Source organism: Leucopleurus acutus (genome assembly GCF_964270905.1).
Source record: "Leucopleurus acutus genome assembly, chromosome: 1".
Classification (NCBI taxonomy): domain Eukaryota; kingdom Metazoa; phylum Chordata; class Mammalia; order Artiodactyla; family Delphinidae; genus Leucopleurus; species Leucopleurus acutus.
Window position 1 is genome coordinate 11996908 of NC_139142.1, and position 22810 is coordinate 12019717.

The window sequence follows — 22810 nt, forward strand, 5'->3', positions numbered from 1 at the left end:
ATATTGAGCTGCATGAGCTGCTTATATATTTTGGAGATTAATCCTTTGTCAGTTGCTTCATTTGCAAATATTTTCTCCCATTCTGAGGGCTGTCTTTTTGTCTTGTTTATGGTTTCCTTTGCTGTGCAAAAGCTTTGAAGTTTCATTAGGTCCCATTTGTTTATTTTTGTTTTTATTTCCATTTCTCTAGGAGGTGGGCCAAAGGATCTTGCTGTGATTTATGCCATAGAGTGTTCTGCCTATGTTTTCCTCTAAGAATTTTATAGTGTCTGGTCTTACATTTAGGGCTTTAATCCATTTTGGGTTTATTTTTGTGTATGGTGTTAGGAAGTGTTCTAATTTCATTCTTTTATATGTAGCTGTCCAGTTTTCCCAGCACCACTTATTGAAGAGGCTGTCTTTTCTCCATTGTATATTCTTGCCTCCTTTATAAAAAATAAAGTGACCATATGTGCGTGGGTTTATCTCTGGGCTTTCTATCCTGTTCCATTGATCTATATTTCTGCTTTTGTGCCAGACCCATACTGTCTTGATTGCTGTAGTATAGTCTGAAGTCCAGGAGCCTGATTCCTCCAGATCCATTTTTTCTTCCTCAAGATTGCTTTGGCTATTCGGGGTCGTTTGTGTTTCCACACAAATTGTGAAATTTTTTGTTCTAGTTCTGTGAAAAACGCCATTCATAGTTTGATAGGGATTGCATTGAATCTGTAGATTGCTTTGGGTAGTATAGTCATTTTCACAATGTTGATTCTTCCAATCCAAGAACATGGTATATCTCTCCATCTATTTATATCATCTTTAATTTCTTTCATCAGTGTCTTACAGTTTTCTGCATATAAGTCTGTTGTCTCCTTAGGTAGGTTTATTCCTAGGTATTTTATTCTTTTTGTTGCAGTGGTAAATGGAAATGTTTCCTAATTTCTCTTTCAGATTTTTCATCATTAGTGTAGAGGAATGTAAGAGATTTCTGTGCGTTAATTTTGTATCCTGCTACTTTACCAAAATCATTGATTAGCTGTAGTAGTTTTCTGGTAGCATTTTTAGGATTCTCTATGTACAGTATCGTGTCATCTGCAAACGGTGACAGCTTTACTTCTTCTTTTCTGATTTGGATTCCTTTTATTTCTTTTTCTTCTCTTATTGCTGTGGCTAAAACTTCCAAAACTGTGTTGAATAATAGTGGTGAGAGTGGACAACCTTGTCTTGTTCCTGATCTTAGAGGAAATGGTTTCAGTTTTTTTAAAAAAAATTAATTTATTAATTTATTTATTTACTTTTGGGTGTGTTGGGTCTTCATTTCTGTGCGAGGGCTTTCTCCAGTTGCAGCGAGGGGGGGCCACTCTTCATCTTGGTGCATGGGCCTCTCACTGTTGTGGCCTCTCTTGTTGCAGAGCACAGGCTCCAGACACACAGGCTCCGTAGTTGTGGCTCACGGGCCTAGTTGCTCCGCGGCATGTGGGATCTTCCCAAACCAGGGCTTGAACCTGTGTCCCCCGCACTGGCACACAGACTCTCAACCACTGCGCCACCAGGGAAGCCCTGGTTTCGTTTTTCACCATTGAGAACAATGTTGGCTTTGGGCTTGTCATATATGGCCTTTATTATGTTGAGGTAAGTTCCCTCTATGCGTACTTTCTGGAGGTTATTTTTTTATCATAGATAGGTGTTGAATTTTGTCGAAAGCTTTTTCTGCATCTATTGAGATGATCATATGGTTTTTCTCTTTCAATTTGTTAATATGGTGTATCACATTGATTGATTTGCATATATTGAAGAATCCTTGCATTCCTGGGATAAACCCCACTTGATCATGGTGTATGATCCTTTTAATGTGTTGTTGGATTCTGTTTGCTAGTATTTTGTTGAGGATTTTTGCATCTATGTTCATCAGTGATATTGGCCTGTATTCTTTATGACATCTTTGTCTGGTTTTGGTATCAGGGTGATGGTGGCCTCATAGAATGAGTTTGGGAGTGTTCCTCCCTCTGCTATATTTTGGAAGAGTTTGAGAAGGATAGCTGTTAGCTCTTCTCTAAATATTTGATAGAATTCACCTGTGAAGCCATCTGGTCCTGGGCTTTTGTTTGTTGGAAGATTTTTAACCACAGTCTCAATTTTGTTGCTTGTGATTGGTCTGTTTATATTTTCTATTTCTTCCTGGTTCAGTCTCAGAAGGTTGTGCTTTTCTAAGAATTTGTCCATTTCTTCCAGGTTGTCCATTTTATTGGCATAGAGTTGCTTGTTATAATCTCTAATGATCCTTTGTATTTCTGCAGTGCCAGTTACTACTTCCCCTTTTTCATTTCTAATTCTATTGATTTGAGCCTTCTCCCTCTTTTTCTTGATGAGTCTAGCTAATGGTTTATCAATTTTGTTTATCTTCTCAAAGAACCAGCTTTTAGTTTTATTGATCTTTGCTATTCTTTCCTTCATTTCTTTTTCATTTATTTTTGATCTGATCTTTATGATTTCTTTCCTTCTGCTAACTATAGGGGTTTTTTGTTCTTCTTTCTCTAATTGCTTTAGGTGTCAGGCTAGGTTGTTTTTCTTAGATGCTTCTGTTTCTTGAAGTAGGATTGTATTGCTATAAAATTCCCTCTTAGAACTGCTTTTGCTGCATCCCATAGGTTTTGGTTTGTCGTGTTTGCATTGGCATTTGTTTCTAGGTATTTTTTGATTTCCTCTTTGACTTCTTCAGTGATCTCTTGGTTCTTTAGTAGTGTATTGTTTAGCCTCCATGTGTTTGTGTTTTTTACAGATTTTTTCCTGTAATTGATATCTATTCTCATAGTGTTGTGGTTGGAAAAGATACTTGATACAATTCAATTTTCTTAAATTTACCAAGGCTTGATTTGTGACCCAAGATATGATCTATCCTGGAGAATGTTCCATGAGCACTTGACACGAAAGTGTATTCTGTTGTTTTTGGATGGAATGTCCTATAAATATCAGTTTTGTCCATCTTGTTTAATATGTCATTTATAGCTTGTGTTTCCTTATTTATTTTCATTTTGGATGATCTGCCCATTGGTGAAAGTGGGGTTTTAAAGTCCCCTACTATGATTGTGTTACTGTTGATTTTCCCGTTTAATGGCCGTTAGCATTTGCCTTATGTATTGAGGTGCTCCTGTGTTGGGTGCATAAATATTTACAATTGTTATATCTTCTTCTTGGGTTGATCCCTTGATCATTATGTATTGTCCTTCTTTGTCTCTTGTAATAGTCTTTATTTTAAAGTCTATTTTGTCTGATGTAAGAATTGCTGCTCCATCTTTCTTTTGATTTCCATTTGCATGGAGTATCCTTTCCCATCCCCTCACTTTCAGTCTGTATGTGTCACTAGGTCTGAAGTGGGTCTCTTGTAGGCAGCATATATATGGGTCTTGTTTTTGTGTCCATTCAGGCAGTCTGTGTCTTTTGGTTGGAACATTTATGGTAATTATCGATATGTATGTTCCTATTACAATTTTCTTAATTGTTTTGGGTTGGTTATTGTAGGTCTTTTCCTTCTCTTGTGTTTCCTGCCTAGAGAAGTTCCTTTAGCATTTGTTGTAAAGCTGGTTTGGTGGTGCTGAATTCTCTCAGCTTTTGCTTGTCTGTAAAGGTTTTAATTTCTCTGTTGAATCTGAATGAGATCCTTGCTGAGTAGAGTAATCTTGGTTGTAGGTTTTTCCCTTTCATCACTTTAAATATTTCCTGTCACTCCCTTCTGGCTTGCATAGTTTTTGCTGAGAGATCAATTGTTAACCTTATGGGAATTCCCTTGTATGCTATTTGTTGCTTTTCCCTTGCTGCTTTTAATATTTTTTCTTTGTATTTAAGTTTTGATAGTTTGATTAATATGTGTCTTGGCGTGTTTCTCCTTGGATTTATCCTGTATGGGACTCTCTGTGCTTCCTGGACTTGATTAGCTATTTTGTTTCCCATATTAGGGAAATTTTCAACTATAATCTCTTCAAATATTTTCTCAGTCCCTTTCTTTTTCTCTTCTTCTTCTCTGACCCCTATTGGTGCATTTAATGTTGTCCCAGAGGTCTCTAAGACTGTCCTCAATTCTTTTCATTCTTTTTTCTTTAATCTTCTCTGCAGTAGTTATTTCCACTATTTTATCTTCCAGGTCACTTATCCATTCTTCTACCTCAGTTATTCTGCTATTGATTCCTTCTAGAGAATTTTTAATTTCATTTATTGTGTTGTTCATCATTGTTTGTTTGCTCTTTAATTCTTCCAGGTCCTTGTTAAACGTTTCTTGTCTTTTCTCCATTCTATTTGCAAGATTTTGATTCATCTTTACTATCATTACTCTGAATTATTTTTCATGTAGACTGCCCATTTCCTCTTCATTTGTTTGGTCTGGTGGGTTTTTACCTTGCTCCTTCATCTGCTGTGTATTTCTCTGTCTTCTCATTTTGCTTAACTTACTGTGTTTGGAATCTCCTTTTTGCAGGGTCTATGTTTGTAGTTCCCGTTGTTTTTGGCGTCTTCCCCCAGTGGGTAAGGTTGGTTCAGTGGGTTGTGTAGGCTTCCTGGTGGAGGGGGCTGGTGCCTGTATTCTGGTGGATGAGGCTGGATCTTGTCTTTCTGGTAGGCAGGACCATGTCCAGTGGTGTGTTTGGGGTGTCTGTGATGTAATTATGATTTTAGGCAGCTTCTCTGCTAATGGGTGGGGCTGTGTTTCTCTCTTGCTACTTGTTTGGCATAGGGTGTCTAGCATTACAGCTTGCTGGTCATTGAGTGGAGATGGGTCTTAACGTTTAGATGGAGATCTCTGGGATAGCTTTTGCTATTTGATATTACATGGAGCTGGGAGGTCTCTGGTGGACCAATGTCCTGAACTTGGCTCTCCCACCTCAGAGGCACAGGCCTGACACCCAGCCAGATCGCCAAGACTCTGCCCACCACACGGCTCAGAAGAAAAGGGAGAATAAAAGAAGGAAAGAAAGAAAAAATAAATAAATAAAAATAAAATGCAGTTATTAAAATAAAATATTCAAAACTATTAAAAATAAAAATAATTAAGAAGTAATTTCAAAAAGAAAAATAAAAAAAGAAAGAAGAGAGCAACCAAACCAAAAAACAAATCCACTGATGATAACAAGTGGTAAAAACTATACTAAAAACAAAAACAAGTAAAAAAACGGACAGACAGAACCCTAGGAAAACTGGTAAAGCACAGCTATACAGCTTCACACAAAGAAGCATACACATACACACTCACAAAAAGAGAAGGAAAAAATACATATATATCTATACATAAAAGGGAGAGAACAACCAAATCAATAAACAAATCTACCAGTGATAATAAACTCTAAATACTAAACTAAAATAAACATAAAACCAGAAACAAATTAGATGCAGAAAGCAAACCCCAAGTCTACAGTTGCTCCCAAAGGGCACCTCCTCAATTTGGCATGATTTGTTGTCTATTCATGTATTCCACAGATGCAGGGTACATCAAGTTGACTGTAGAGATTTAATCTGCTGGTCCTGAGGCTGCTGGGAGAGATTTCCCTTTCTCTTCTTTTTTCACACAGCTCCTGGGGTTCAGCTTTGGATTTGGACCCGCCGCTGCGTGTAGGTTGCCTGAGGGCATCTGTTCCGGCTCAGACAGGACGGAGTTGAAGGAGCCACTGATTCGGGGGCTCTGGCTCACTCAGGCCGGGGGGAGGGAGGGGTACGGATGCGGGGTGAGCCTTGGGCGGCAGACGCCGGCGGGACATTGCACCAGTCTGAGGCGCGCCGTGCGTTCTCCCGGGGAAGTTGTCCCTGGATCCCGTGACCCTGGCAGTGGTGGGCTGCACAGCATCCCGGGAGGGGAGGTGTGGACAGTGACCTGTGCCCGCACACAGGCTTCCTGGTGGTGGCAGCAGCAGCCTTAGTGTCTCATGCCCGTCCGCACAGAAAGCCACGGCTTGTGCCCATCTCTGGAGCTCGTTTAGGAGGTGCTCTGAATCCCCTCTCCTCGCGCACTCTGAAGAAATGGTCTCTTGTCTCTTTGGCAGCTCCAGACTTTTTCCCAGACTCCCTCCCAGCTAACTGTGGCTCACTAACCCCTTCAGGCTGTGTTCACGCAGCCAACCCCAGTCCTCTCCCTAGGATCTGACCTCCAAAGCCCGAGCCTCAGCTCCCAGCTCCTGCCCGCCCCAGCAGGTGAGCAGACAAGCCTCTTGGGCTGGTGAGTGCAGGTCGGCACCGATCCTCTGTGCAGGAATCTCTCCACTTTTCCCTCCGCACCCCTGTGGCTGCGCTCTCCTCTGCGGCTCTAAAGCTTCCCCACTTCCCACCCCTCCCCTGTCTCCGCCAGTGAAGGGGCTTCCTCATGTGTGGAAACCTTTCCTCTTTTACAGCTCCCTCCCACTGGTGCGGGTCCCATCCCTATTCTTTTGTCTCTGTTTTTTCTTTTTTCTTTTCCCTACCCAGGTATGTGGGAAGTTTCTTGCCTTTTGGGAAGTCTGAGGTCTTCTGCCAGCGTTCAGTAGGTGTTCTGTAGGAGTTGCTCCACATGTAGATGTATTTCTGATGTATTTGTGGGGAGGAAGGTGATCTCCATGTCTTATTCCTCCGCCACCTTGAAGTTCTCTCGAAAGATTTATATTCTTAATCACCTGCTTGCCTGCTGCTTGTAACTTGTTATGTTGAAAGAGCCATCTGTCACTCCCCTCCTTTGTCCTAGGGTTCCAGGAATGGGTGTATGTGAAGGAAGTGTTCCCCTATGTCACTGTCCATGGTCAAGACCTGGCTTCACCTCCCAGATGTGGGACACTCGCTGTTATGTGTTCCCATAGCCCTCTGCAGTGCTCTCCACACTGGTTTCTGTTCACCGCCTGCCTTCCCCACTAGCCTGCAAGTCCTAGGAGGGCAGGTGATGGTGGCCCCATTTCAGAGGCAGGGAAGCAAATGCAGGCCAATGACATATACATGGGTGCCCTGGTTAGTTAGTGATGGAGTCAGAAGTGGTAGCAGAGTCTCTGACCCCGGCGTGGGGAGGAGAACACGTGCAGATTCCATTCTCGTGCTCTGAGAGGGACTGGCAGGGAGTGTTTGCTGCTGATGACAGGCTGATTGATTCCTTGGGGTGAATTTGCATACCCTGGTAATCTCACAGCCTGCACCAGGCCAAGGGTTTGCTCCTGAGCCTGCAAAATGGATTGGGCTGGTTGTGCCCTAAGGGGTCCTGCTGGTGCCCATTTTCAGGCCAGGAAAATGTGTGTCTTTTCTTTCCTCTGATGTTCCTCCCTCCTGTGATTGTTGAGAATAAACTTCTTCCTTGTCTGAGATGTACGGCTCTTTATGAGGAAGGAGGAAACATAACTCACTCCATCAGGCCAAGCACATGGCGTGTCAAAGCCTCTGGAGGTTGAGGACACTCTCAAATCAGCCCTGGGCAAAGACCGGGACAGGGATGAGGCCCCGGGCACTAGAGGTGGGGGCCTGGGGCTCTGCTGGGCAGGCACGGTTCCCAGATATCCTCCATCCCATGGTGTGAGACATAGGGCCACCGAAGAGGTGGTTGGCCCAACTGGCTTCCTCTCCTGTCCTGTGGTATAACTGACTTCCCCCTCTTGCCTTCAGAAAAGTCCAAGGACAAAGTATCTTCATTTCCAGTATCATTCACTTCCATGCTCTCCATCACACCAGGCGCTATGTTAGGTGCTCAGGACACAAATGTGAATGAGACCCATTTCTCGTTTTCCGGGAACTCGCGGTTTGGTGGAGGGAGATGGAGCCCTGCACAGCTAATTCTGTCATACAGTGTGAAATGCTATAAAACCAGATGTGTTTAATTAGCACATGTGTGAGTATAAAAGTAGGCTTGACGTGCTCTGTCGCCGAGGTGTAAAAAGAAAGCTGTGTGGTTTCTAAGGAGGGGAGTGAAGTGTTGAGCAGTGGGGCCCCATGATCGTTTCCATGTCTTGGATCATTCTGGAGGTTGTGTTTCACTTGCTTCCAGCGGGAGAGGCTGGAGGCCGGCAGACTAGTACAGAGTTATTCCAACCGTTTAGAGAAAAGACAGCAAGGCCTTGGAATATTCGGGGGTAAGGGATGGAAAGAAAGAATTTGCAGCATTTCCAGGAGGTGAATTGTGTGGGAGTAGGGTTTGGGGGGAAGGGCTTAAGGATGACTGAGCTTTCTAGCCCCAGGTTCAGGACAACGGTGACACCGTGACCTGTGACAGCATCAGGAGAGAAGGGTATGGGGGAGGAATATGCTCAGAGGGAATGGGGAGCCAGAGCCTATGGGGAGATGCGGTGGAGATGACGTGATTTAAGAGCTATGATATTTATAGACTGCGTTACTGAACAAGGGATGGTCTGTATTGAAGGAAAAACGTTGTCTTTGCTCCTAATTGGAATCTTTTGCACTTTTTGTCATCACTTTGGGGGCCAGTATTGCCAAGAACTTAGTTAAGATTCAGGGAACTGAGTTAACTCTTAAGCAATCAAAACACCACCAGCAAACTGAAAGGAGGAGAACCTTCTGAAGGTACACAGTGCTCTGGGCCCAGCCACTGCAGGTGGACATGAGTAATGGCTGAGTCTGTAGCCCCAGGAAAGCATTTTTTAGACTGTGGTTTAGGCTGTGCTGAGAACTTCTTGAATAAGACTCTAAAAGTCACAATACTATTGTAACCAGCAGGTTTGATCTTAGAGAATAAGCTGGTTAGGGATTGCCAGCTTGATTTTTGAACCCTTAATTCCCTCCTAGACTCTCCTGAACAGCTTCTTAAACTCTGAGTAAGTTGCATGGATAGAGAACCAAACATCACCCACAATAATCTAGCACCTTGCCTCTCGAAGTGTGGTTCCTGGGCCAGCAGACTTGGAACTTAGAAATGCAGAATTGACCAAATTAGTGCCTGCATTTCAACAAGATCCGCACTGATTCATATGCACATTAAAGTTTGAGAAGTACTGGTCTGGCACAGCAAGTTCCAGATATGGCTTTACATTGGAATCATTTAGGTAACTTTAAACAGCTTTCCAAGCCTCCACCCTAGACTTTCTGATTTAGCCCAGTGACTCTCTTGTGTAGCTAGGTTTGGGAACCACTGACTTGTATAGTTTCAAAAATCCTTCTCTGTTGATGGGCAAACGGCAGGACTTTTGGTAAATGACAATCTAGTTTGAGCTCCATGTTTGTCTGGTTTATAATCACAATCATGGCTAAAGCCTCATGCCCTTTAAAAAAATACCATGTCGGGCTTCCCTGGTGGTGCAGTGGTTGAGAGTCCGCCTGCCGATGCAGGGGACACGGGTTCGTGCCCCGGTCCGGGAGGATCCCACATGCCGCGGAGCGGCTGGGCCCGTGAGCCATGGCCGCTGAGCCTGCGCGTCCGGAGCCTGTGCTCCACCATGGAAGAGGCCACAACAGTGAGAGGCCCGCGTACCGCAAAAAAAAAAAAAAACAAACAAAAAAAACCACAAACATGTCTACATTGGCAATAAGCAGCCTTGTCCCCTTCCTCTCAGGACAATTTGAGGCATGATGCTCAAGAAGGAACATATATGTCACTAACCCCTCGCTCCCACCCCACCCCTGGAACTGCAGTAACAATTCATACGTTGTCAAAAGTTGAATGAGCAAAAACCTTTAAAAAAAAAAAAAGTTGAATGAGCTTAGCCAATTCCCTGCCCAGTTTGAAAGCAGCTAGAGTCAGCTGATGTTTACCAAGCGCTCTGGATGAAATAATTACCCAAGAACCAAACAATGTGACCCCCATTATCTTCATACTTTGTTTCTGTAGAAGGCACGGCTAGAAGGGCCTTTCAGAGCTCTCCTCCAAGTTCTCGCTTTATGGATAGAAAAATAGAACCCGTGCAGAGGTTGGAAGCTACAGTCCAGCTGGTTTCATCCAGAAGGAGAGGATTTTTAGTTGTTTGGAAAATGGATCACATATTTGTTGCCTAATTAGAGGCACAAAACGAGCAAGCTTTGTATTCTAAGCTTGATATCAAGGATTGGGACAAATGCTGTAAACACAGAAAAATCTGGTTCCTGGTGACTGCCCAGGACCTATAAGACACGTGGAATGCAGACGTCCTGGGAATTCAACAAGCAAGTTCTCAAATGCTGAGCTCTTTAATTAAGCAGGTGTTTGGGAAGTCTGTCCTGTCTGTGTAGCTTCCAGCCTTCACTGAGGTCGTCTTGATGAAAATTGGCCCCCATCCAGCCCAGCAGCAGGCCTAAAACTGGCTTCAACTGGAGGCGTTGGAATGTGCCTTGTTATTTTCTTCTTTCTTATCAAGCCCCATTAGCTTGAGCGAGGAAGGAACAAAAACGGGCTCGGAAAACATGTTGTTTCACTGGGTAAAAATTTACTACCAAGGAAGTGATTCGGCCGTGTCCAAAAAAGGACTCATGGAGGACTTTGGAAAGGTGCAGTCTTCCGAACGTTTTTCGACAGTTTCTCCCCGTGTCACCCAATGAGAATGTTTCCCTTTGGCTGATGGCAGTTCTCACTCAAGAACGGAGACATTCAGCCTAGGGTGTGTACACAGGCTCACAAAGTCAGCCCTGCCTTATTGACAGTATTGGAAACCAAGCTTCCCCTATCTTTCTTGGCTGTTAGAAACAGCACCTCACTGGGGAAGGGAACTATAATTTCCTGGGCACCTCCTATGCGCCAGGCAATGGTGATGGGACCTGCGAACACGCTGATTTGTGAACTCTCATGGCAGCCTAGGAGGCAGGCTGCTGCAGCTCTATTTTGCAGAGCGTCTGAGCATCCCTGAGATCAATCAACTTGTCAGTAATATTCAGTTATTAAGTGCAGGAGCCTGGATTCACACCCAGCTCTGCCTGCCTCTCAAAGTTCTTATTTTTTTTACCCAGTAGCCCTTTCTGGGGAAGTCACAGCCCTTTGGTCTTTTTTCTCTTAAGCTTTAGTGCTGGCAGAATGGCTTAGGAAATGTTCTCCCTGTGGGTGTGGCGGAACCATTAGTTTTTGTTTTGTTTTGCTTTGTTTTACCGTTTTTAAAGGATATTTATTTCAATGAGAATTTGTGTTATGAAAACAGTTTAACTATTTTCCCTTGAACTTTTAGGAATGCTGAAATGTAAATGCGTGTAGGTATATAATATGTACATTCAAATATAATAAGTAGCTGGCATACATATGCATATTATTTGTATTCAAACATATTCATGCATATTTATAGCAGTACGTTGTCCATTATACCTGCCAGTAGAGATTTTTATATAACAACCTGTGAGTTAACCCTAAGATCATACTTGGAACCATTGGTTTTACGGGGGACAGAAAAATGGGTTGTATGCTGAGACCTAACCCACTCCCAAGGAAGGACATACAATAGGCATAAACCAATAGCATGATAGTCACGATGCCCTGTGAGAACTCCGTCTGACAAGAGAGAGGGGGGACCTACCAATCACCACTTGCCTCCATCACAGAACTCCTGCTCCAAGGGCTAAACCTTCTAGCAGATTTGCAGGCTGTGGCCTTTTCTCATGCTGTCCCTTAAGTCAGCCTGGAAAGTGGCAGTGGGGTGGGGGGGAGTGGTGGTGGTGGTGGTATGAATTGGGAGATTGGGATGGACATGTATACACTAATATGTATAAAATAGATAACTAATAAGAACCTACTGTATAAAAAAATAAATAAAATTTAAAAATTTTTTAAAAGATTCTAATTTTATTTTTTTTTACTGTAGTTGATTTACAATGTTGTGTCCATCTCTGCTGTACAGAAAAGTGACTCAGTTATACACATATAGACATTCCTTTTTTTAAATTTTCTTTTCCATTATGGTTTATCACAGGATATTGAATATAGTTCCCAGTGCTATGCAGTAGGACCTTGTTGTTTATCCATCCTATATATACTAGTCTGCATCTGCTAACCCCACACCCCTGGTCCTTGCCTCCCCCACCCCCCTTCCCTTTGGCAACCACAAGTCTGTCCTCTATGTCTGTGAGTCTGTTTCTGTTTTGTAGATAGGTTCATTAGTGCCATAGTTTAGATTTCACATATAAGTGTTACCATATGGTATTTGTCTTTCTCTTTCTGGCTTCACTTAGTATGACAATCTCTAGTTGCATCCATGTTGCTGCAAATGGCATTATTTCATTCTTTTTTATGGCTGAGTAGTATTCCATTGTATACGTGTACCACATCTTCTTTACCCATTCATCTGTCGATGGGCATTTAGGTTGTTTCCATGTTTTAGCTATTGTGAATAGTGCTGCTATGAACATAGGGGTGCATGTGTCTTTTTGAATTATAGTTTGGTCTGGGTATATGCCCAGGAGTGGGATTGCTGGGTCATATGCTAATTCTATTTTTAGTTTTCTGAGGAACATCCACACTGTTCTCCATAGTGGCTGCACCAACTTACCTTGCCATCAACAGTGCAGGAGGGTTCCCTTTTCTCCACACCCTCTCCAGCATTTGTTATTTGTAGACTTTTTAATGATGGCCATTCTGATCCCTGTGAAGTGGTACCATATTGTAGTTTTGATTTGCATTTCTCTAATAATTAGTGATGTTGAGCATCTTTTCATGTGCCTACTGGCCATCTGTGTGTCTTCTTTGGAGAAATGTCTATTAAGGTCTCAGCCTGGAAGATTCTGTTCCTTTTGTTGTTCCAGTTTGTTGGGCAGGTGTATTCTGAAGTCTGAGCCCAGTTCCTCCATCTGGCACCTCTGTGAGATCTTGACGGGACTGGAAGGACGTTCTTCACTCACACTGCCTTAGCACACCTGCTGGGGACATGGGACACAGCTATCGGTATGACATCCTAAATGAATATCCCTGCCGTGCAGGCTGCTGTCCCAAGGCCGGGAGCTCACTTCTGCCTTCTGGAAGGGTGTCAAGGAAATGAGGTTGACTGCTTTGAGGACTTTCCTACGTGAGCAGTTGTTGTTTGAGATTGAGAGTGTAATTGAAGGCCACCCTGGGGATGTCTGAAGGAAGGAGTGACAGCTCAGAGCTGCGTGGGGCAGCAGAGCTGTGCTGCTCAACATGGAGGATGATTTTTTCCTGGGTAGGCACAGTGCTGGGCTTTGATCTGGTTTTGGAGATGTCAGTGAGCACTTCAGTAGCCAGGGTGCTGGTCGCCTGGACGGTGGGGGGATGTTGTCCCAGCTGGGGAGAGATGAGCCATGGCTGCTGTGCTGGAATCCTCGAAGGGCCCAGGCAGCTGCCCAGGGCCACAGCCCCCTGGAGGGACCCTCTGCTTCCGTGAACCATACAGCTAGAGGGACTGCACTCGACACCAGCTCTCCCAGTGGCCTGGAAATTTAGGAGGACACACACACACACACACACACACACACACACACACACACACACAGTAGAACAAAAGAATTAATAAGTGAATGAGTACATGAATGATTGAATGAACCCAGCATTCTTTTCTCTTAAGGGATGTTTCCTAAACATCCCACAGAAAAGGAAAGGAGTAACAGGCATGGTTTGCGTCCAAGGATAATGACACTTACTCAGGTTGCCGTAACTTGTACTTTTCCACTGATGCAGAAAAGGCCCCTTTGCCAAAGAATGTCCTTGGAGTGTTCAGCGTACTTTTCCTTCTGTTATTTAAGTCAAATGTATTTAATGTAAGCAATTTAGCTGTGAGCTGGAATGTGTGATGAGTCTTTTAGCCTCGTGTGGAACCCACAGCATGAACTTCCCCAGTTTCAGCCCCACAGGTGTGCAAGCTGATGGGGGTTTTCTGTGGGGTGGTGGTTTTCAAAGTCCAGGCACTTGTCAGCAAGTTGGCTGGGAAAAGCTTGTCTGGGGGCTCAAAGGCCTTAAAGTTTGTTGCCCATGTGTTCATTCATTCATTCATTCACCAAAGAGTTATTAAACATTTACTATGGACCCAGGTTAAACCAGGTTTGTTTTTAATTTTTGTCTGTGTTGGGTCTTTGTTGCTGCGCGTGGGCTTTCTCTAGTTGTGGCGAGTGGGGACTACTCTTCGTTGCGGTGCGCAGGCTTCTCATTGCAGTGACTTCTCATTGCAGAGCATGGGCTCTAGGTGCGCGGACTTCAGTAGTTGTGGCACGCGGGCTTCAGTAGTTGCGGCTCACGGGCTCTAGAGCACAGGCTCAGTAGTTGTGGCTCGTGGGCTTAGTTGCTCCGCGGCATGTGGGACCTTCCCAGACCAGGGCTTGAACTCGTGTCCCCTGCATTGGCAGGCGGATTCTTAACGACTGCACCACCAGGGAAGCCCCAGGTATGTTTTGAGGCTATAAAGATGGGACATACATCCACCAAAGACTCCAAACTTACTGAGTTCTCAAAATATATTTATGTTGACAATCCAGTGTCAGTTGATTGATTCAACCCATTCAATCAATCAATTCAAGGAGTTTTTTTGAACGTACATCAACAGAAATGTGGTATAACTGAGTTAATTCTTTAACTCAGTAAAAGTGGTGGAGTTTTTTTTTTTTTTTAAACTTTGGAGATTTTGTTTCTGGATTTGAATAGTTTGCACGTGCCTGTGTGTGCACATGCGCTAACACATTTAGACCTCACGTGCCCTTCTGAGCCCAGTCTGGCCCCTCCTGAGCGTTTGGTTCCTCTGTGCAGGGCTTTGGGGGCACATTGCGTGCACCCAGTCTACACAAGCACAGAGCCTTGGGAACTTGCTATCACCAAGTCTCTCTAACAGCTCTGTTGCCCCTTAAGTCTCCCTCACCCTGCGTTCCCCTTGAAGCAGGAAAAAGAGCACAAATTCCTAAGGCAATGTTGTTCCCAGGGTACAATTGCCATCTATCACTTTCCGCTGAAAAAATGTAAATATGTGCTGGCCAATAGTGGTGTTGTTTATTATCCCAGGCTTCGATATGGATTTGAGTAGGAGCGGCTGCTGGCCGGTTCCCCTGGGAGGCTTTGCTGGGTGGGCAGACCTGGGGCTGGAAGCGAGGCCCAGGGCAAAGGCAGGAGCTCTTGCAGCTGAGAACGGCGGCGCGTCTTTGCCACCGAGGCTGCGCGTCGTCACGTGTCAGGGTGGAGCAGAGGCTGCTGCCGCCCTGGAAGCGGGTTCTTGGAGGTGGTCCATGTTTTGCGGGCTGGAGCCTGGTTCCACACGGTGCCCAGACACCTGGTCATTGAGGGTGGGATGGGAACAGACCAGCGTCATTGCTGTTGACCAGTGATGCAGATGGTGGTGGATTGTGGTGGTGTCGCTTGGAGCCTGGAGACCATCGCTTACCTGGCCGAACGTTTCACTGGACCAGCTGTGCTTGCTTCCTGAGTGCACACCTGTGCTACCCAAGGAGCTTACACTTTGGAATCCTAGGTGCCCCCCAGCCCCACCACAGTCTGCCATCTGTGATGTCAAGAGGCAGACAATTTTCCAGGTGGGGCAGGAAAAGGTAGCAAAAGCTCAGCCCTCTCTCCTCTGCTTGACCTGCCTGGGCCTCGCAGTGTGACCTCTGTCACTCCTGCACAGAGGGGGTTGGGAGGCAGCAGGTGGGGGAGCCTGGACTTGGCCCTGGCCTTGGTGATACAGCATCTTCAGCACCGTTTTCCCATCTGTAAGTGGGGGTCACCAGCTCACCGCATGGAACGACTGTGAGAAAAAATGAGGAGTCGGGCGCACTGCGCAGGCTCAGTGAGGTGCAGTTATAAAGTTATTTCCGGTGCCACGATGGTCCGTTCTGGAGAGGCGGGGAGACGGGGTAGATGAGCAAACCCTGCCTGTAGTGAGGAGGGGGCAAAAGGCAGGAGCCCTAAAGTGCAGGCAGGTGAGGGCAGGAGTGATGAGGAGAGGTGGGGCCTGGCCAGGCGGATCCAGGGCGCTGGGTGAATCCCTTCATAGCCAAAGGTCTAGGGGGTCTTGTCCTTTAGGTCAAAGTAAGAGCGTGGTGTCAGGAGGACCGCTTATAGGGTTGAGCACTCTTTCTAGAGTGCAGTGTGGGGAGAAAGGGAAGAAGGATTCGTTTCAGGTGAAACAGTTCTGAGTGCTGTGTACAACAGATGAGAAATGTGGCCACGAAAACAACCTGGTCTCTGTGCTCTGAGCTCCCAGTTAAGGAAACGGGACCGACTGGCTTGGACATAAGTACCTGCACACTGGCAGACAGATGGGGACGCAGCAGCTTGGAGAAACCCAATGTAAGCAGAGGGCAGCAAGAGATCAGCCCTCGGAGCTCTGGCGTGGAAGGAAGACTGGAGGGCTCTGGGAAGCTTCATGAAGGAACAGGAGCTCTACGTTGAAAGATTTTTGGGGCATGGATGAAATCAAGTGACTTGACTACGAGATTCCGCTGGCGAGGGACGTTTCTTTTCCTCTGTTATGTTCTCAGTGGTGTTTATCATAGCTCCGTGCACACGGCAGGTACACAACAGACCGGTTTAATATGTGAATGGGTAAGCCTAATACAAAATGCGTTTCTAAACCAAGTAATGGTTGAACTTGTTTTCAGAGAATGATGGGCTAGGACGGCAGAAAAGTGCTTAAGGATGTGTGTTCTCTTTTTGGCCATTTCCCTTGTGGATTTCCAGGGAGCAGATTAGCTCTACCCCCCTCCGAAAAGGTCAGGGTCTCCTAGCGGTACCTGTTAGGGAGGTGCTTCCGTCTCCTTGGATATAACCCAGGGACATGATCAACTGCCTCCCAGCCAGACAAGCAAGCAGCTGGCACCTCTAGTGGCTGCAGGGCTTTAAACATGTAAGTGACATTCTTTGGAATATGTCTGTGTTACAGATGTGGACGAGTGTGCAACGGATTCCCACCAGTGCAACCCTACCCAGATTTGCATCAACACAGAAGGAGGGTACACCTGCTCCTGCACTGACGGCTATTGGCTGCTCGAAGGCCAGTGCTTAGGTAACAGCTCTATGGGCTACACAGAAACTCTTGAGAGTTAATGCTTGTGTCGGGTATAGTGAAATGTGGGCATGGCTGGTGGTCTAAGGGCAGCGGGCTTTTCTTTGGGGGTGGGGGAGGCAGAAGGCTGTTGAGCTCACGCGTAGTCCCACCCTTTAAAATCAGTTACCACCATCACCGCGTCACTGCATGTTGTCATCAGAGTTTTTGGATGTACTTTTTAAGGGTTCATGTTTGATTCTACCTAGACCTTCTCTCTGCCTTTAGGAAGTTGATAACCGAGGCAGGAAGTGATAGGGGTGAGGGTTGTTCTGTCCCAATTAGAAATCATACCAAGAGAAGGGAATTCTTGCTTAGTCACAGAAATGTCCCAAGTCTCAAATGTGATCAGTGGATTCTGGTCTAATATCATCTCCTCCTAATACCCCATCACAGCCCCTACCCCATGCCCACCCCACTAGCTGTGGTCTTTTTTTAAGGAGTCAGTCAGCACCAATTGAGAATTTTGTCCCTTGCGGTTGGCATCGGCTATATGATCTCTCTGTTTATTTTTGCTGGAGGGCTGTTTTCCTTTCTTCTCCTTTAGTTTTTGGTTTAGCCAAGTGAATGAATTCATAGCAATCTCTGGCTGTCACTTCAGTTTCTCTTCGTAGGGTGAGATTTCTTTGCTGTTTTCTTGGAAAAGCCCTACTAGTTTAAATCCTCTACGACACTATTCTGTCTCCCGGAAGTCAGTCCTGGAGGAGCTGAGAAACAAATCCAAACAACATCATGGAAACAAACAAACAACAAGGTTCTTCTTTCCAGGTCTTTCCTGATTGAGACTGAGCTGAGGTCTCCTCTAGAGCCCTGTCCAGAGCACCCTGGGGTCTGACAAGCCAGCCTAGGCTTGACTCGGTTCCCCTTTCCAGGCACCAAAGAGCTGGCTGCACACGGGCATGTGTAAATATGATGATTGCTTTGCATTTTAACCAACCTCAGCTATTATGGAAAATTTGACGCCACTGATTTGAACATAAGCAGACCCGTGTGAGTTATTTGTATGGGAAGAGTCAGTATGCAGAATTTCAGAGCTGGAAGGGGTATAAGATGTTATGTCATCCAACTTCTGTAGAGTTGGAAACTGAGACTCAAAGGAGAGCAGCGTGTTGGACAGTTAGAGTGAGTGGGTCTAAAATCTGTCTCCTGCTTCTCAGCCCAGTTTTTTCCACCACAGGAAGGTGCTAGAGAGAACCAGGTGACCAGCACATACAGGCCAGATTTCAGAGACCTCGGGGCCAGGAAAGCTCTCCCCATCTGAGTGGGGGCAGTAATTGGGACATTCCTCTACCGGGGGGGGGGGGGTTGTTCTCTTCCACAGAGCATGAAGTTTTGGGAGGGATGCTCCTGGAGGCCTGACGTGGTGCCGCATGCATGGCCTGCTTACACTTTACATCCAAAGTGAAGAGCTTTCCTCAGTATGGGCTAAACTCACGCCTTCTCTCAGCCAAACTCTTCTTTCTCTTTCAAAATGCAAATTCCATAGCCGTCCACCCCCCACTCTGTGCGACTTTGGACGCATTGCTTTTGCAGAAAAATAAGGGGCTGGGAATCGCCTTTCTTCCAAGGTACCCCTAGGCAGAAGATGCCCTCTTTTCCCCCTGCTGCCTCCCTGGCTTGGGGACGTGCCCAACTGCACCCACGTAGGAGGTCAGGATCAGCAACTGCACAGGTCAATGTGCTTTATAAGCAGGAGCTGCAGGGCACTTGGTGGGCAGTGGGGTGAGCCAGGTTAGAAGTAGCTGCAACTCAGAGATGAAACAGAATGACAAGGGCAGGGCATGAGGAGGGCTGAACAATGAGTAAGGTGGAGATGGGGTCCTTTTTGGCAGTAGGTGGTAGAAACCAGGCACAGAGACAAGTTCTGAGCTGGCCTTTGGAGCCCTTGGTGGACCCTGGTTCCAAAGGAAGTGGTGTACCAGAGGGGAAACGTTTAGGGGGAGGTGAGGATGAAATAAGGACCAGTTATAGCTATAGTCAGGTGAGACTCGGTCCCCACCTGGAGGCTTCATTCGAAACACCCTGTCCTGCAGGAGTGAATTCTCCAGCTGTCAGCCCGTCAGCCCATCAGCTTGGGGTATGAAGAAGGGCTTTCCCAATGACGTCAGCCTCCCTGTTGACTGGTACATGTCAGCCTGGCTCTGCTAAAAGGAACCATTCACCCACATAGCTGCTTGCTCAGGAAAGGCCAATCATGGCTTGCAAGAGGTGTGTTTCTCCAGAGTTTTATGTCCACTCTGCTACAAGGAGGAGATCCAAGGCCAACTCCGGCATCCTTGTGTTCCTGGATTCGTAGGTCTCAAGACCACAGCGCTACCCAGCCTGACCTGGCCTACACTCACTCTCGTTCCTGACAGCTGGACATATTCATCATTAGTGGAGCTGGCAAAGAGCCTACAGGAGCCAGGCTATGGATACCCCTTACACTTTAAGCCAACTTGTCCCTTTCCAGGGCAATGACACGTTTAAGTAGGATCTTAGGGTGACTCTTGGTGTTGGATAAACCTTAGCGTTAAATCTTAGATTTGCTTAAAATCTTAGAGGCCATCTTGACCAATGTTCCACTCTAAGCAGAAATTTCTTCTACAACTTTCAGTATAGGTTCAGGTGTTCATAGCACTGAGATGGGTCAGGGAGGATGGTAGAGACATTGAGCCCGGAACCCAGAGGGTGTCACCATCCCTGACACTTCGTAGGTGCTGTTGTTGTGTTCGTTCCGCTGTGCTTCCCCTTGTGATGCTGATCCAGAAGAGACAGGCAGTAGAGATGCTGGGGTGGCATCGGTGATTGAGAAGAAAACATATCTTACCTTGCTTGCAATTCTGTTTCCAGACATTGATGAATGTCGCTACGGCTACTGCCAGCAGCTGTGTGCGAATGTTCCTGGATCTTATTCCTGTACGTGCAACCCTGGTTTCACCCTCAACGAGGATGGAAGGTCTTGCCAAGGTATGTGATGTGAATGACAACTTGAACACAATGTGAAACCCTAGATGCTGTCTTCTTCAGAGTCTGACAGTTTATGTTGGTAGGAAACACTGTTGTTAAAGTGTATTTCCACTCATTGTCACTGCCTGCCCATCCCATTGTTTACGGAAACCTGAGATCCTAACTGAGGTTATGTGAAACATGTCAGAGTGTCCTCTGAGTACTGCTGAAATTAGAACCACAGTCATCCACCAGCTGGGAGCTTATGATTTCATGGATTTGCTTCTCTCTATGTATCTGCTATCCACAAGTAGCCTTGCCAGCTTTTTTGGCCAACCTGGAATGTTCTCACATGTCCTATAGCCTGAGTTCAATTCCTGAGGCCCAATGAGAGATGAGGAAAGAGGGCTTCTGATTCTGGATGAATTGTGAAATATTCAGGTACACTCTATGCGGGGTTTTCACGGGCGACTTTGATGCCTCTCCGTACAGTTTCCCCTCACCCGTGTTAGGAGGGCCTGTTATTTAGCAGAGCGTCCGGAGGTGGTGGTCACCTCCCCTACAACCCAGCATTCCCCGCAGTAACAGAATGAAAGAAACAAAGGCATTTTCTGACTTTCACATGATCACTTCAAATACTGATAAGTAAGAAAAACAAGTTCCAGGCCCATTGCCTCCATCTGAAAGCTTCTTCTGCTCAGGAAGTGAGTGGGGGACTTAAGACCCAAGAATTAGTCCAAGTCCTGTCTGGCCTCAAGCTCCCCGCCCCCAGCCCGCTGCCCAGGCCTCCAGGCCCTGGCAGCTGCCCCATCCAGGGTGGAGGCAGCGCCGGAGACTCAGAATGAGGTCTTTGTTTGGAGCCTGTCACCAGGTTTTGCAGGATCCATTTCCTTGTCACACCATTCGAGGTCTGGCTGGCAGGCTCCTGGCCAGCTACTTGGAGGAGATTATGTCTCCATTAGTTTAATCGTATCTAAATCACTGGGTAAACAGGAAGGCATCAGCGTTAAAGAGCTGGATCCTGGATTCTTTCTCAGTCTCTCTTCCAAAGTTGGTTCTGCTGCTTGTTCCAAGAAGTCTCGACTGCGTTCCTCTCGCCGGGAGAACTCATTTTCTTTTGAGAGCAGAGCCTGGGCTGGGAGGTTGAGGGAGCTGATAGAGCAGGGAGCAGGCGCCTGGCTCCTTTGCTGCTGTGATAAGCGGCTCAGAGCAGATGCAGGCTTCTCTGTGCCAGGGCTGGATGCTCGAGTTGCCAGCCCAGGTTTTCCCCCAGTGTCCACTAAGGAACAGCCACGCACAGAAGAGCCAAAAGGCCCATGTGTCCTTCAGGGACCGGCCTTTGACAAGGAACAGTGAACATACCTCTCAGTGCCAAGTCCAGCAGTGTGATTAAGCAGCAGGCACGGCATCCAGGCCTGGACACTGGGCACTTGGCCACTGGGATATTGCATCAGCAGGGCCCGCGGCAACACAGGATGTTACATACTCTGGCAAGCTTTTGTATTCCTAACACCTCAAGCAAGGAAGAGTGCTTTGCCCTCCCTCTTCAAAGCATTGTCACGTTTGTTCATTTCACTGAACTCCAACAATAACCTTATGAGGTAGGCAGGGCAGATGAGGAAATCGAGGATCAGAAAGGTTAAGCAACTTGGCCAGAGTCACACAGCTCTGAGATGAGTGTAGAACCAAGGATCCAGCTTTCCTGTCCAGCAAGTCAGAGTGGGATGCGGTCTTCTCCCAAAGGACTCCAAAAGGCATTTGGGCACGTGTGCATGCCAGGGCTGGCAGGAGAGGGCAGCCAGGGCCCCAGGGGGCAGAAGCGCAAGCAGCTGAGAGCTGTGAGAGGGTGGGCCGTAAGCTCATTCACCTTGCATGGCCAGCATCCGGCCGGAAGCCGAGGATTGCAGCCCTTAATGCTCATTAGTGCTGTTCTGCCTGAACTTGCACTCGACAGCCTGGCACCACGACATTCTCCTGGTCTTCTGGGTGGGCAGCCTCTAGACTCCCATTGGGCACCAGTGGAGACTGGTATCTCACTGGACCCTCCATGCATGGCCATCTGTTTTTTCTTTCCCCTCTGAAAGTTTCAAAGATGCCAGGAAGCAGGAGCTGTTTGGGCGTGGGATTGCCCTCTTCTGTAAGAAAAACTTCTCAAGCCACTTACCTTTTAGCTCTGAAAGCCCTCAAATCTCTGTTAAGAGTCTCCAGAGGTTAACCTGGACTTTGAAGGGGATAGAAATTCTCTCAGCTGGAACTTTGGTCATTGCCCTATGGAGCGTGGCAGCAGGACGGGGGAGCTCAGAACGGGTCAGCTGATGCCATTGTACACAGGGGCTCCTTCCTTCCCTCCCCGTTCTCCGAGCTGTGCGGAATGAATCTTGGGTATTGTGGAAAGACCCCTGACTTATGTCCCAGTTTCAACTGTGCCCTTGTTAGCTTGGGGACTTGGGCACATCTCTCAACCTCAAAACAGAGGTAAACATCTTTGTTGACGTATAATTGACGTAAAATGAACTGCACTATTAAAGGTACATGAGTTCATGCACTTTGACTTATGTATACCCCCATGAAACTATCACCACCTCAAGATAATGAATATTCCATCACTCCTTAAAGTTTCCTTGTGCGCCTTTTTGGTCTTCTCCTTATTCTACTGAACTTGTAACATGGGGTGATGGTCCTGAAACAGGGCTGTAAGTACCCTGTGAGTGTGAGATCCTTTTGTAATAATCAGCGACATTATTTCTGTCTAACTGTCTTAGTCAGCTCAGGCTGCCATGACAAAATACCATAAACTGGGTGGCTGAAACAACAGAAATTTATTTTCTCACGGGGGGGGAGGCTGAAAGTCCAAGGTTAAGGTGCCAGCATGGTTGGGTGCTTGTGAGTCTTCTCTTCCTGGCTTGTAGGTGGCCGCCTTCTCCCTATGTCTCACATGGCAGAAAGAACAAGAGCGAGCTCTCTGGTGCTTCTTTTTTATAAGGGCACTAATCCCATCATGAGGGCCCCACCCTATGAGTTCATTTAACCTAAATTACCTC

General features: G+C 46.3%; 1 protein-coding gene across 2 annotated transcripts in view; it reads left to right on the forward strand.

Moving 5' to 3' along the window:
• FBLN5 (fibulin 5) overlaps positions 1–22810 on the forward strand; it is an 83125-nt gene that overhangs the window by 41252 nt on the left and 19063 nt on the right. For both annotated transcript variants that reach the window (XM_082834648.1, XM_082834647.1), the window contains exons 5-6: positions 16680–16802; positions 19674–19790. In XM_082834648.1, coding sequence (XP_082690774.1) covers positions 16680–16802; positions 19674–19790 — 240 coding nt within the window. The remainder of the gene's footprint in view (positions 1–16679; positions 16803–19673; positions 19791–22810) is intronic.